Here is a 14,574-nt window from a genome sequence, read left to right as displayed (position 1 = left end):
TGCAAGCGCAGCCGGGCACAGATATGTGGAGACTCACATGGTGCTCTCCACGACATATCCTAGCCGATCTTCGCACAGCTAGACTAGGAATATATCGTAGAACGTTATTTGAGTTGTAACCACTGTCACAGCCGTGTCGCGGCTGAAGAGTGATCCTAGTATGCACGGCCTGTCGTGGTGAGTACGGCCTTGTCTTCGAAAAGCTTGCTTGCTCTATCAGATGCGTGGCGTGTACTTGTCAGGATGGTCCCGGATAGCCGTTCAACCCTCCCAAGGCGGCAATTCGTAAGGACTTGCTTCGCCTCACGGGCAAAGTGACTGGCGGTATCGGATTCTGGGTCGTCTCTTATCCTTATCCGGAATGCCACACATCCGCCGCACAGTTACTGCACGATTTTCTCCCATCTTTTTAAGACCAGCGACTTGCCCATCTTCGCGGCGATGGTGAAATTACACAGAAACGGCACTAAGAGTAATAATAGCTCTCATTAAAGACACACATGAGCTTCGACGAATCGACGAGAGCTGTCGCTCCCGTGCGGGGAAAGGAGCTCTTGCACAAGGATGGGACCCGGCATGAGCCTTATTCAGTCGCTGTAAGATCTGCACAAAAGAGGCATGTGGGTATCTATAAGACAGATCACTATGACGAACTACCAAGCTAGCTGCCGCGGGATGCAGCCCTGTCATCGCGATTCAGCTTCTCCCCACACGACGCCGACGCTTGTTGCGGGCTAGTGGACGGCCTTTCCCATCCTCCAGTGCGGCTCTGCCCCTTGCTCTCGACCTACATGCACAAGTGGCAGGAGAGCGACTAATGGTTCAAGGTTTTGGGATGAATGTCAAGAGAAAAGGGAAAGTCGTCTGCTTCGTGTATGAAACTTTGCGGCTTTCTCTCCGGTCGAGAGTCCGTCCACTAAACCGTCTTGCGGCCCCTCCACCTGCGACAAATCGGGAATTGCCTGTGCCGGCGATGGGATCATCTAAAGAATAGAGTCTCTCGCAAGCGCTTTCAACTGTCGGCGATTCGAGGCCAGAACATCTTCTCGCTTTGGCTGGTTCGTTGGCAGGAGACCTCCTTATTCTGAACCGAGTTTGACATTGAAACGTGAAACTTTTCCACGGAAAAAACGGCCATCGCCGGACACACGATCAGAAGCTGGTGTTGCACTGACATATCCGAGGGAGCATATTACATGAGCAGGCCGTCTCCCGTCCTAGATCTGCAAGTCACCTTTAGCTCATCCTCACCCATGCACCTCAACTTTGCATCAGATGATTCACTTATCATATAGCTCTACATATCTTAGACAACTAGCGTCGAGGCACCGAGCTTGGCTTGCGCATTGCATACTTGGCTTGATTGTCAATCTCTTGGTCAGGTCTCATATGAAAAGCTCAATAATAGCTGAAACTCTCGGCAGGGCATCCATAGCTCAAGATGATGCCTTCATATATGAGTTTCGTTTGAAATATTCTCCGCTGTAGGCCCTGAGGATAAGCATAACCTCGGCGCCGCTCGCCTTGCAGAATTAGCGTCGATGATCGCGCATACATGCGGCATCTTGGCCATAGCTTATGCCGACGAGCCTTCAGGGGGCAGAGGCAATTGTTCCTGCGTACGGGCCATGCCGTCGGGATATGAACTTACATGTAGGCTTTTGAACTCAAAAACAACGCGACTAGACCGCGCCCTGGCAGCAGCACCAGAGGACTTTCGCCGCCGGTCACATAGTGAAAGTCGGCTGAGACAGAGCCATAGCGTCTGGGTACGAACGGCGAGGAGCTGTTAGTCATTCTATAGTTGCCAAGTAGCGAGTATTGTTTCTGAATATGTTGATCAATCTCGGGTATCTTACATAGCTGTAAAGTTAGCTAGCGAAGGGGCAGATGTTCACCCAGAGGGTGCATCAGTTGAGTGTTTGTGTTGATGATTCAGCACTGACATGAAGACTGGAAATATCACGATGAAAGCCTAAGATGAGCAGATCGAAGATCAGAACGATATCGGACGGCCTGGCGCCAACCTCATGATCTTGCGCCCCTGTGTGGCGATTGTTGTCGTTCACTTAAACCCGCGGCATGGGAATATTCCTCAAAGCCCACTTGCTTCGACGATGAGCCTGGACGAACAATACCTCAATGAGGCACGCTAGTGTCGAGCACCTGACCAAAGACATCAAACGAGATGAACTCAACTGAAGAAAAGCACAGGTGGTGACGACTGGAGGTCAGTGTTCCTGGACGGATTGATATGTCTCACCACAGCAGTTTTGTTAGCGCGATGCACGCCAGACATGCCACACACAAAATTAGAAACTATGTGGTATCTGCACATGCATGTCATGGTTTTATTCGAAGCCGTTATCCAGTAAGGTCGGTGTTTAAGATCGCCCCGCCAGGTAAAGCTTGTCTTTCGCCAAGATGTAGGATCGGTTACAATCACCCTGGAAGATTCATTTGTAGTTCTGGCGTACTATCTCAAAAGCCCCGCGAGTACTGGCAACCGACGCCATTGGAGCTTTATCTTCAGCGCCAAACGTTACGTGCTCTGAGCTTTTCTAGAATGGACCGGGCCGAACGCCTTTCATCTTGCCACCTTTGAAAAGGCTCGTGCTGCGCCTCCAGCATTGAGTTTCAACGTTGATCGGCCAACATCAAATCACTGATCAGGGCTTTCCTCATTGTTTGAGGCTGTAATCATTCCAAGGCCTGGTCTCTTCCGAGTTGTTCGTCACGTGTAGTAAGAATTAAGGGTGCTGTCGAGCGTACCGGCCGAAAGCGTCATCAATCACTGCCGTCTTAGCCGGGCGGAATCGTTTACGTTGGTGGCGTGATAGTCGCGTGGCCCGAAGTCAGCGGCGCTTTACGTAAGAATGCCGCGATAAAGGCCAGATTGATCACCAACATATGTAATCTCTCAATACAATGCAGCCAAGCCAGACTGCTCACAAGAAATTTCAGGGCCATTTCTGATCCACACGGAACGTGACTTACACAGCCCTACACGGCCAACTCGATAGTGCCTTGCTTACACTGCATCAACTTGGAGTTCTAGGACGCACAGGTGGATAAAGGTTGGAGGTTCCCGCTTGCTACCAGAGCCAGAAGTGGGCAATACAACCAACACGCAGCAAGAAAAGATTGCGGGGCAATACTCGATTTCGACAGCCCAGATCTCCGTTGAAAATCACAACTACTGCGCTCCAAAGTACCACAACCACAAATCGACAATGGCCTTCTGGAAGTCATCATCCAAAGAGGGCGACGAGAAGCCAAAGAAGAAGTCTCTCTACCAACGCTACGAAGACAAGAAGACAGGCCGCGACAAGGTCATCCCGGACGAAGACCTTCTCAAGTACACCGGCAAGACCAGGGAAGAGATCAACGCGTGGGCCAAAGACAGGCCGGGTGTGGCGGGAAACCGTGCCGCAGGGACGCTGGCCATGGGTCCGGCCACGGGGTTTGGCGGTGCAGCGGCCGCTGATGGATACGGCGGATGGGGAACTGATGCCGGGTCGGAACCCAAATATCCACCGCAGAAGACGGTTAGCGCGGAAGGTGGTGTCGAGTCGTCGAAGTAGAGCGGTCATGATAGTTGCGAAAACGACAGGTTATATTTAGAAGGTGGTTGCAGTTAACGTTTGGACGGGTGGGTCTGTTCGTCGCGTGCGACTGCGTCCGGTCGTGAAGAGGGGTAGCTTGGAAACGCTCGTTCGTCCGGAATGGTTACAGCGGTTTTGTCATAAGACGATGATACCATCGCAGTACTTCAAATGAGAGAATCATGGACATGTTGTGCCGCCTAGCATGGATGACTTGACCTTGCATGCTGACTATCAGTTCTATGGCGTGCAGTACGGTTATACATTGGATGATTCCATATTCTAACTGTTCCCTTTGCAACTGATCAGAGCTTCTTTCTACAACACCGTTAAGTATGACTATGTCAATGTCGTTGACTGCATGCAAAAACGTACACGAATGACGATTCAGTTATGGCGAGTTGTGGCCTGGATACCCTGCGTGAAGACCGAAGCTTTCGATGCGCATATCACTATCGTATCCCCGCTTGGCGACTCGAGTTTGTTTTGAAGGCGGGCTACGGATACTCAAAGATTCCGAGATCTGCCTGCCTGCCCCTCCTTTCCTCGTAAAGCAGATACTGTGATTAGTTGAAGCCTACGCCTACAGTGATGTGCTCGATTCCAAGCCCTATCTGACGATCTTACTTACATAATTGCAGCTTTCACTCAGGGTATCCTCAACATGAGTAGTTCTCGTGATCTTGGCGCGTGGATCGAACAGAGGGCGCAAACAATGGCAAGGTTTCGATAGGCCATGGGAGGGCTGTAATATGTCGAGATCCTTGTGAATATGAAGGATAGGTAGGTGGCGGCGACTCAAAGGTCATGACACGTTCAAAGGAGCATAACCTTGAGTTTTGTCACGATTCTTACGGGGCAATAATCCACCGTAAGCGTCAAATATGTTATAATCAATGCCGAAGCTGTTTTGCGCTTTACTCAAACCTAGAGGAAATCTGGTACGAATTTGTAGATATGTGGGAGGTTGAGATTGCAGAAAATACCTGCCCTGAAAGATCTACTTGCTCAACAAAGCCGCACCCTACATATCGCACTACACATTAAAACATAATTCAAATTACATTATTTTCTAGTCTTGGTGAAGAGTTAAAAGAACTTGAAGCTAGAGTTGTGGCTTTTGATAGGATTGAAGTTATTTTTTGTAGACTAATAAAAGTTTCTAGTACCTAAATTGCAGAAGGATTTCGCTCCATGTTTCGTTCTATGGACTATGGTATCATATTGCTTGGGGCGTAAATAACTATGATGAAAAGTTCGTTTTGTTCATTTGATCTTGATCAGACTACATTTGTAGTTCCCATGGGGATTTCTAACACCCCGATTGACGAAAGCATCCTGTTTTCATGAGATGTTCAAGTGAGTCTATGGTGATTCAACTCTTTTGGTTGGAGACGTGGGAAGAAAGTTTAGATGAGATTTAGCACACATGACGCGAAATATCTACAGATTGAATTCAGGTTGAGAGAGCGTGGTATCATCTCATACGCTTATAATTATACACACTGACTATCAGTTTTAGTTTAGCTGCTTTTTATCTAGTAAATGGCATAAATACCCAAAATTAGTGGGATTATATCTAGTAAAATATCTCAACATGACACTGCCGCTCAAGTTTGTGACTCTTCCTTCGAAAGCTGGGGTATCTTCGTGACCAAACACTTGTTCAAGTGAAGGTGACAGCCTCTGGCAGCCTCACAGAAATTGGTCGCAACAAAAAAGAGCACCTATCATCAACTCGAGAGTTCAATAAAATTATATCGCTTGACACGGGCATTACTCTCATAGTTTTTAGTTGATGAACAGGTCTCATAATTTAAAGTAGAGAATGATGTGGCGATCTATGATTGATGTCGGGTTTTTGAAGGCCGATCCAAGTATACATTTTGCCATCTTCTAGCGGCACTGGCATTGGAACCAAAGAAGAAAAATACCACTATTATCAACACTACCTTATGTTATTGTCATAATTATAGCGTACCATACAAACTATGGATTAAATACAAGGATGACAAAGCTCACTAGCTGTTCATACCTTCATGAAAGTATTGGCTTACACAGTGCTCATCCCTTCAGCTTACTTCAATCAACTCGTGAGCAACACGGAAAGCATCACCAAAGTGTCTCAATCTTCCTTTTTCTGAAAGTCTGCAAGTGCTGTTTGATCTCAACTCTCATTAGGCTTTCCACCGTGTCAAATGACGGAACAGGTACGAGGCTCGCGAATGAAGGAAACATATATGTAATGGGGCCTTTCTCAACAGGGTCAATCAATACCGAGGTTGCTAGCTATCGGCACAATCGTACACATAGACCTCTAAAGGTTGAGAGCTGCGGCGGAAGAGAAACTCCTAGAACTTGCCGCGCTCAGGCACGTGCAGGTCTCGGCCACCGATGCGGGGAAACACTGCTAGCTCTTCATGCATCAAGCTTCAGCCATCACCAAAACGACAACTCTAGAGACCAGAACAGTCTAGCGAGGCTCACGGCGAAACGACGGCGTCCAACGTCAACGGTGACTAGCGGCCCATCAGCCAAAAGCAGAGCCACTCACTCTCTCGTAGATAGTTGGGTGGTTCCTCATCGTCTCTCAACCAACACCGAAGCATCTCATCTTCCAAAACCCTCGGTCGATGAATCAGAAACAAGGATGCATCCCTGCTTCGTCGAAATACACAGCTGACTCAGCGTTCTGGACTGCTCTTTCGGGCCCGCAACGCACAGTGACATCCCGCCAGCCTAGACTGATGTCATCTTCCCGCGCAGTGCGGGGCGCCAATCATCGTGTCCCCCCGCGACCTGGAAACCCTGTTCCTCGCCAGCTTTCGGCCGCGACAACTGACGTCACGTAGAATTTCCATCAGGATTTCGGCCGGCGGACGGCTGCTGAGAAGGCAAAGGAAGGACGTCAATCGGCGCTGGGACCGCATCATACCACACGTAGCTGTGCCAGCTTTTTTTTCCCGTTGTCTCCCCCCATTTGAACTGCTCTTGTCCCCCTCCGTTGATTCCGTGAATGTGACCTGGCTCTGATACCACTTGCTCCATCTACAAACACCACAGCGACTTTCATTGACGAGCAGCGCAAATAACGGCGCAAAGATCTCGAGCTACAACTCTCAACTCCCGTAATAGACAAGCCAAGAGAAACGCCAACGCAAACATGCCTTCCGTCCTCGGTCTGACCAAGGACCCCTCCCCCCACGGCCCCGGCGCCGAGGAGCGCGAGAAGAAGAAGAAGCCCCAACTCCAAGGCGGCCAGGACACGTCCGACAAGCAACTAGCCCACCGCGAGCGCAAACCCTCCTCCTCGCAATCGCCCCCGCGCGACGACAAGCAGAAGAAGCCGAAGAAGGAGAAGAAGGAAAAGAAGGAGAAGCCCAAGCCCAAGCGCCGCGAGTACGACACGGACGACGAGTCCGAGGACGAGGGGCCCCTCAACACCATCGCGAAGCGCAACCACGCAAAGGCCATCGAGATGGAGACGCTCCTCTGGGGCGCCCTCTGCCACAAGCCCAAGAGCGCCCTCAAGTACATCGGCAAGGGCGCCATCATGTGCAACCCCCTGCTGTTCGGCGACCCGGAGGTCTACTCCGAGAAGTCGGAGCCCACCCTCAAGGAGGTTCTCAAGGACTGCGACCGCTACCTCAGCTACAAGATGCACAAGCCCCATACTGTTGAGATTGGTCTGATGGCCATGGCTATCTGCTACGACATCACGCTGTTCCGCCAGGCGGATGATGGCACGCTTGAGAGCGAGGAGGCAACAGTCTCGACGAGCTGGAGGCAGTGTGCCAGTGGTGATTGGGAGATGACGAGCTCCATGGCGGGATGGCAGGATTAGATCTTTTGGTTGGTGGTGTATTATCTCTATTATTTGGCGTCGACGTCTGGTGTTATTTTTGATGAGATCTTAGTTGTATGTAATGTATCACGGCCTGCATGAATTCGAAGTTTTGCATCACGAATCCCCGATCGCCAACCCAGACCTTCTCGCCCGTGGACATCAATTCGGCCCATGTCTTAGGCCTTCGAACCGACGACTTCCTTCACCATATCGCCAAACCCGACCATGCAGACAGTAGCCCAAGCAGCGACACCAATGCGCGGCACAACACCACGGAAGAAACCGCCGAACCCATTCGTAGCCCAGATGTGCCTCGCCGTAGACGCCATCGTGAGCTGCTGCGGTCGGCCGGGATCGGCCTTGAGGGACTGCATCTCGACTCTCACAACCTATTCGAAATACGGTCAGCATCTCTTTCAACACGCAGCAAGAGCCCGGTTCACCTCAAACGGCTGGTTCCAACAACTCAGCGCGCCTCCGATGATAGAAGCCACGATCTTCTCGGTAGGTGCCAACTTCTCTTCCGGCGACTTGCCTCTGAACGACCTGATCTGCCCCTCCGCGACCCTCGAGATACCGATCCGCGACGACCACCCGGTGATCTGGCGGAGCGCGACGGCGTTGACGCCGCGATTGACCCCGCGGATGCCCTTCGTACGCAGGATCTGGAGGAATACTTCCATGGTCCCGGGCGTCCTGCCTGTAGCCTTTTGCCTCGTGACCTCGACGGTCTTCATGCATGTGGTCACACCTGAGGAGGACCGTCAGTATTTGAATTCCGGATCAGCAATGTGTATTAACTCACCCATCGTCAGATACGCTTGAGAGGCACCGCCGACGATTCCTCCCAGCACGCCTGCTACCTCAGTCCCCAGCCCGGATCTCTTGGCGTAAAACTCCACTTCAGTCGACGTCAGGACCAAAATGGCGCCTTTTGTTGATGCTTCTATCCAAGCCTGTTGAGGCCCGTTAGCTGGCATTGACGGGGCTGTGTGAGAGGAGAACTGACCCATGGTATGAGACCTTGATAGAAGCCGCGGAACCCGGCTCGACCCCAGGTTTTCTTGACAGCGTCGCCCAACGTGTCTGTCCTGTTTGCGCTAGCCTAGATGAGAGCAGAGATGGAAGTCAACTCGAGATGCTCATGTCATTCAACTGCTCGGAGCGGCTTGCATGAGTTTTGATCACCTCCATCGGTTGGCCCAAAGTTGTCACTAGAGATTCTGTCAGCGTACCTTCACTTTGATTGGACAGAATAGACTCATCGGGCTTTCAATCACCTTGAATGATATTCATGCAAGCTCCTACCAGTAGATTTCTCCATGGCGTCTGGCGCTTTTCGAGCGCCACTGCGGACGGGGAGTACACCGCCGTGGCTTCCATTTTTCAATTTTGGTAGCCCGAATAGAAAGCTGTCTGGTTGAAGAGACCGGATGAATACTCGATGATGATTACGGCAACCTAGTATCATCGGCTAACGCTGATAATAAATTCCATATGCTCATTGGTGAAAGCTCACGCTCGGTCAATTGCGTAAAGAGCTATCGGATGAGGCCGATGCTACGACTGTTGGGCCATCGGACCCATCCGACAACATGAATTCGCCCGGACACAGCAATGTCACCTAGGAAATTCTGTGAAGATCTGTGCAGCCCGAATCGCCAGATTGCGTCTCTAATGAATCACAGTCTATTTGAGTCTATGTAATCAATGAAAGGGATACGACTTGAAGCATGCCACTGTCCTGACCAGATTCTCCCCCTCAAGTCCGCTTTTTGAAATCATTCTTGGGCACTCTCATGACCCAATACAGTCCAGCAGCCACGACAATGTTGAAAACGATGTACACCCACATGAACCCAAAGTCGCGCCACTGGTTGCTCAAGCTCATGTTCATCCCAGACAAGAACTCGTTGGTATCAGCCATCCCGCAGTACTGGCAAGACGTCGCGTTGGCGTCGACCACATAGCCGCCATTGCTCTGGATGTACGACGCCATGTAGTCACCGCAGGTGTTTCCGTCGGGCGCGCTGAACTCGAGCAGCTCTGAGGGGTTGCAGGTTACCGGTGCGTCTGCCAGACTGACGCCTAGGAACCCTTCGACGACGTATGTCAGAGGGTTCACTCTGTACATGAAGATCCAGAAGCCAGGCAACTCGCTTGGTCCAGCCAGAACACTGTTGAGAACAGTAGTGTCAGCAGACATGATCATGGTAAAATGGGTGCGCAGAGGGGAGGTACTCACCCGCAGAAAGCAAACATGAGAATGAAGAGCAAGTTGAGAATTCCACCCGCGACCTCGGCGCTGCCAAGCCCGGCGATGAGGAGATGAGCGAAAGTGCTGGCGAGCAAGAAGAAGGCCCAGCACATCAGGAATAGAGCGATAGCCCGCGAGTGGACAGTGTTGGTCCATTCGGCATTCCGGTCGAGTCTCATCGGAAAATACCACAGCAGAAAGGCAAGTACTGCCATAATCTGCCCAAGCCGTCAGTACTCAGTCCCATGCTGCAAACACCAGCTCAAGTGACTTACCGAGTTCCAAGCCATTTCCACCATTACGTTAGCTGCGATGAAAGCTTTCCAAGAATAAGCCTTCGCAGGCCTTTCTCGAGCCTCATACATGATTCGTTGTGACACGAACACGGGCATGATCTGTTGGACCATTTGCGTGAAGATGAAGAGGAAGATGTAGACGCCAAACATCTGGTTCTGGAGGCCGCGCTCTGAGTTTTCGCCGCCAGTAAGCGCCAGCCCGATGAAAAGTGCCTGTCAAGCGAAGGTGGTAAGTCATAGTCTCGAGAAAAAGGTCTTCGGCATTTCAATTCATATTAACTTACTGAGCCAAAAGTCAGAATCGACTTCGAAAGGATGTACAACGGGCTTCGCCAGTACTGTTGAAACACCCTGGTCGTGACTTGGAGGACTTGGGTCCGGAAGTCCGCTGCAAACTCTGCGTATGCCGAAGGATCGTGAGCATCGTCGTTTGAGAGACTGGTCTTCTCGTTGGAAACGCCTGAGAGTCTTGCGAGTTCGTTCTGAACGGCCTGGTATTCCTCACTCTCCCTCCAAACAGATGGCCAGTCGATATCGGTATGTGCCTTCGGAGCAGCCCCTATCACTTCGAGCATGTACTCGGCAGGGTTCGAACCGTCCTGGTAGGTCGCAGCGCCGTGCCGACTGAAGTAGTCAACGAGAATGTGCGAGTTCTGGCCTATGTCGCCGAAGTAAACCGTGCGACCGCCCTTCGCCAGGAGGAGCAGCCGGTCAAACCTCTGAAAAAGGGATGCCGATGGTTGATGAATTGTGCAGAGAATTGCTTGCCCATTTCTTGTCAGCTTTTCCATCAAGTCACAGATGGACCAAGATGTTTGACTATCCAGGCCGGATGTCGGTTCGTCAAGGAATAGAAGCAACTGTGGTCTCGCGACAAGCTCAACGCCTATGGTTAAGCGTTTGCGCTGTTCAACATTCAAGCCTTCACCCAGCTCGCCGATCACGGCATCAGCGTATTCCTGCATACCCAGCAAATCGATGACCGTATCGACATAAGCCAGTTTCTCATCGCGACTGTATCGCTGGGGCTGACGTAGCAGGGCGCTGAAGCTCAAGGCCTCTCTAACAGTCGCGGTATGGAGGTGGAGGTCTTGCTGGGTTACGTATCCCGTCTTGCGCTGGAACGAAGAATCTCGGAGGTGCCCATCAACGAGCATCTGACCGCTGACAACACCCATGGTCACACGACTGGCAAGCACATCAAGCAGACTGGTCTTACCAGCTCCGGAGACGCCCTAGTTTAAGAGATGAGTATGAATAATATTGATGACAGATATACGCGCAAGTACTCACCATCAATGCCGTCAAGGTTCCTGGTCGAACCCAGCCATCGACGTTCTGGAGGATCTTTCGAGTTTCGCCTTTAACGTTGACTTCGTAGCTCACATTCTGCCAATGAAAGATGGAGGTCTGTTTGGCAAGATCGGGACCCTCACTGTCGTTGCCGCTCTGGATAGCCGGTTGAGATCCCCTGTCTGTTGTGTTTTCAAGGTCTTCCGTAGTTCTCTTGACCTTCTTGAGGGCACTGCGAGTGAAAACCAAGACTTCACCCTTTGATCTCTCGGATGATACCCATTCGACGGCAAAGAGGTACAGAAGCATGAAGACGATCGTAAGTGCCATCAAAATGCCAAAATTCCTCCAGCGATGGCTGCTGTAAAAGTCGTACACGACCCGAAGATGTTCCTCGCCACTGACAAAGTTTGCGCCTGGGGCCGCGCCGCCAATGTCGCAAACGCGTTGCGAGGCCGACGAGACGTATCCCGGGCCAGATGGAACAAACTGGGCGCAGCTGAAGTTCCTTCCGACGAGCTCGTTCAAAGCCAGACTCTCTTGCGCGTAGAATACGGGATTCACCCAGCGCAGCCACCCGATCCAATCATGGAGATAGGCTTGCGGTATGGCAAACCCGCTAAAGAGCATGAGCACCAATAAGATAATGGACGAAGGTGCCAACGCTTGCGCAATTGTCTTGGTGATGGAGCCGAGGAAGCGGAAGATCATGGACATGGAGACCGTGATGGTGAAAGAGAGCAGCAGAAAGAAGAAGAATGGTCCCGGGTCTTCGCGTCGGAGATTCGTCATGAAGTAGATCGGAACGTTGATGGCCAAGGCGTTCAGGAGCTTGTAGGGAAGATCGACGAGCATGGCAGCAACTGCTTCGCTGCTAGGGTGATAGAGGGCATATCGCGCATGTTTTTCGATGATCTTTCTTTTGCCGTAAAGAGTGAGGATTTCGAGGATGCTACCCATCGCGTTGATGAGAATAGTGTAGAAGATCAGAAGATTGCGACTGTAGAGGGTGGACGAATCGGCAGGCAGGTTGTAAAAGATACTCGAAATGATGAGGGACTCGAAGAAGTTCGTCGACAACATGGTGATCGTCATCCATGGCTCGCTGACTAACAGCTTGAAGCTCCGCCAGAGATTGAGGTTGACTTGCTGGAAATAGGATAACGTGAAAGGCGAGGAAGATCGTGTTTGCTTGGATTGATGTGCTCTTCGCGTAGCGAGGAAGTTGGCATGAGTCTCGCCTCCGAGCGGAAACTGACTCTCGAAACGATCGATCTCGTTTAGTAGCAGTTGACGGTCCCGGCTCTCTTTCCATGCTTGAGAAAACTCGTGAGAACTCCGAGGTGGCGTTTTCCCCTTCCAACCAGGATGAATTACCCTCTCGGAAGGACTTGTCATGGAAGTCAGGAAGTCGGCGGTAGTCTTTTGATCGGGGCACTGGAACCCAAGGCCTTCGAAGTATGCCTTCGCATTAGTCGCCTTTCCGAAATAGATCTGACGACCCTCGTAGAGCACGACAACCTTATCAAAAAGCTGTAAACTGAGTAAGCAAGTGAACAAGAACGAATACGATAGGTAGAAGAGGTGTGGTGTGCTTACATCGTAGGCCTCCTGAGGCGCCTGGTAGATGGCCACGCACGAGCTACAACGGAAGATGTCCGCCTGCATGCGAAGAGTCCGACAAAACTCGATTGCGTTCGCCGAATCCAGTCCTCTGGTGCTGTTGTCCCAGCACTGGAGTGGCGCATAGCTCAAGACGGCCTCGGCGATACTAACTCGCTTTCTCTCGCCACCACTAACGCCGCGGACGAAGTCGTCTCCAACTCGGGTATTCTTGGTGTGAGAAATCCCAAGCATCGCCATGACAACGTCCCGCAAGTGTTCAGCGTACTGGTGCTTGGAGATGTTGTCCGGGAGATCCATGTTCTGTGGACATCTTGCTCTGGCTGCAAAGTAGAGTGTCTCGCCGACGGTGAGGTAGGGAAAGTGGTGATCGAACTCTGCTGTGTAGATGGCCTCACCTCTGAATGTTGTCCGCATATCCTCAGTTGATATACCCTGGTAGTTGAGAGTTGCTCCATCAGCAACGTAGAAGCCGTGGGTATCGCCAGCGATTGTCTTCAGAAGAGTTGTACATCCGGATCCAGGGGGTCCCAACACCGCCAACATCTCGCCATTTTGGACGACACCTTCCAACTCGTGCAGAATGTCGATACGCTGTTGCTTCTTGGATGGCGAGAATACCGAGGCGTAGTCGAGAAAGAAGTTGCCAACATTCTTCTGGTAATCCATCGTTGTACCCAGACCATAGACATTGAGGTCCTTGAAGGCTATCCCGGCCGTGTTAGGGGCATTGCCAAGCAGAGCCTGGGTCTGGACCCTGTAAAACTCAGTGGCCCATGCTCGTGCATCGAAGTCGGGGTTGTTTGGATCGAGGGTCTTGTCGGATGGCTCAGGAAACAACGAGTGGCCTCGACCTCCGTTATGAGACACGCTTGTCAGGCGTCTGGCAAGCTCATTGATCTCTTCACCTATAGACACCTCGGCGTCTGACTGGCTGGTTTGGGCCGTGTCGATATCAAGGTGGTGCTGAGAGGGTTCGATCCTGTGGAGGTCATGCTCAAAGAGCCCAGTGGTCGGCATGATCGCTGGATGGGGCGAATTCGGCGAAGGCTACGACGTGACGAAGACGGATAGGTCGCGGAGACACCTAAGATGGTAAGGTGTATTGCGAATTAAGGGCCAGGCCGAATCGTCTGGTCACACTCGGAGCAGCCAGCTGTATCTGGAGCTTTCAACACCGAATATGGGGTGAAATATGAGATTTTGAATGGTTCAAGCAAGGAAGATTGACGAAGATGATGATCTGAAGAGGCATGAAATGCGGCACATGGCCAAAATATTTATTGAGACGGCTCCCGAATCAACGAATCTTTCAGACCGCCTGAAGTTTAACTTTCTATCATGAGCCGGTTCACGATGAAGTTTTCACGGAAACTGCGAAAGTCCCTGACCAGTCCTTCCGGGGGTCGCCTCCGGAGCTGGTAACAGCGGGCCGGCAAGAGCAGGGCCGCACTTTCGGAAAGTGCGAAGTGCCGGAGAAGTGGACCCCGGAAAGTTAAAGTGGATCGGTAGCGGCTTCCGGGCAGTAAGAATTGTGGATTGCATCGCCAAGACGTACCAATTGCAGCTGGAGCTCCTAATGGGGAAATAGCGGGTCAGCTAAGCGAGAAAGCTCGGAGCATTCGCTGGTCTGCGTGTCTCACGGTCTCGGGA

General features: G+C 51.5%; 4 protein-coding genes across 4 annotated transcripts; 2 read left to right on the top strand and 2 right to left on the bottom strand.

Moving 5' to 3' along the window:
• Positions 1-3,233: 3,233 nt before the first annotated feature.
• CkaCkLH20_05945 (uncharacterized protein) lies at positions 3,234-3,584 on the top strand (the record flags this gene model as incomplete). The annotated part of the gene is made up of 1 exon (XM_038888662.1): positions 3,234-3,584. One exon carries the CDS (start codon positions 3,234-3,236, stop codon positions 3,582-3,584), a length of 351 nt encoding a protein of 116 aa, XP_038745998.1.
• A 3,184-nt stretch (positions 3,585-6,768) lies between these two features.
• On the top strand, positions 6,769-7,449 carry CkaCkLH20_05944 (uncharacterized protein; the record flags this gene model as incomplete). Its single annotated transcript, XM_038888661.1, has 1 exon — positions 6,769-7,449. The coding sequence occupies one exon, from the start codon at positions 6,769-6,771 to the stop codon at positions 7,447-7,449; it is 681 nt and encodes a 226-aa protein (XP_038745997.1).
• Positions 7,450-7,628: 179 nt separating this feature from the next.
• CkaCkLH20_05943 (uncharacterized protein) lies at positions 7,629-8,533 on the bottom strand (the record flags this gene model as incomplete). Its single annotated transcript, XM_038888660.1, has 4 exons — positions 7,629-7,841; positions 7,896-8,203; positions 8,258-8,408; positions 8,462-8,533. 4 exons carry the CDS (start codon positions 8,531-8,533, stop codon positions 7,629-7,631), a joined length of 744 nt encoding a protein of 247 aa, XP_038745996.1.
• A 681-nt stretch (positions 8,534-9,214) lies between these two features.
• CkaCkLH20_05942 (ABC multidrug transporter) lies at positions 9,215-13,941 on the bottom strand (the record flags this gene model as incomplete). Its single annotated transcript, XM_038888659.1, has 6 exons — positions 9,215-9,629; positions 9,698-9,927; positions 9,985-10,218; positions 10,290-11,240; positions 11,299-12,831; positions 12,898-13,941. 6 exons carry the CDS (start codon positions 13,939-13,941, stop codon positions 9,215-9,217), a joined length of 4,407 nt encoding a protein of 1,468 aa, XP_038745995.1.
• Positions 13,942-14,574: the final 633 nt, after the last annotated feature.

The sequence above is a fragment of the Colletotrichum karsti genome (genome assembly GCF_011947395.1).
Source record: "Colletotrichum karsti strain CkLH20 chromosome Unknown Scaffold17, whole genome shotgun sequence".
In the NCBI taxonomy this organism is placed as follows: Eukaryota; Fungi; Ascomycota; class Sordariomycetes; order Glomerellales; family Glomerellaceae; genus Colletotrichum; species Colletotrichum karsti.
The sequence above is the reverse complement of the archived record's forward strand: the minus strand, read 5'-3'. Positions and strand labels throughout refer to the sequence as shown.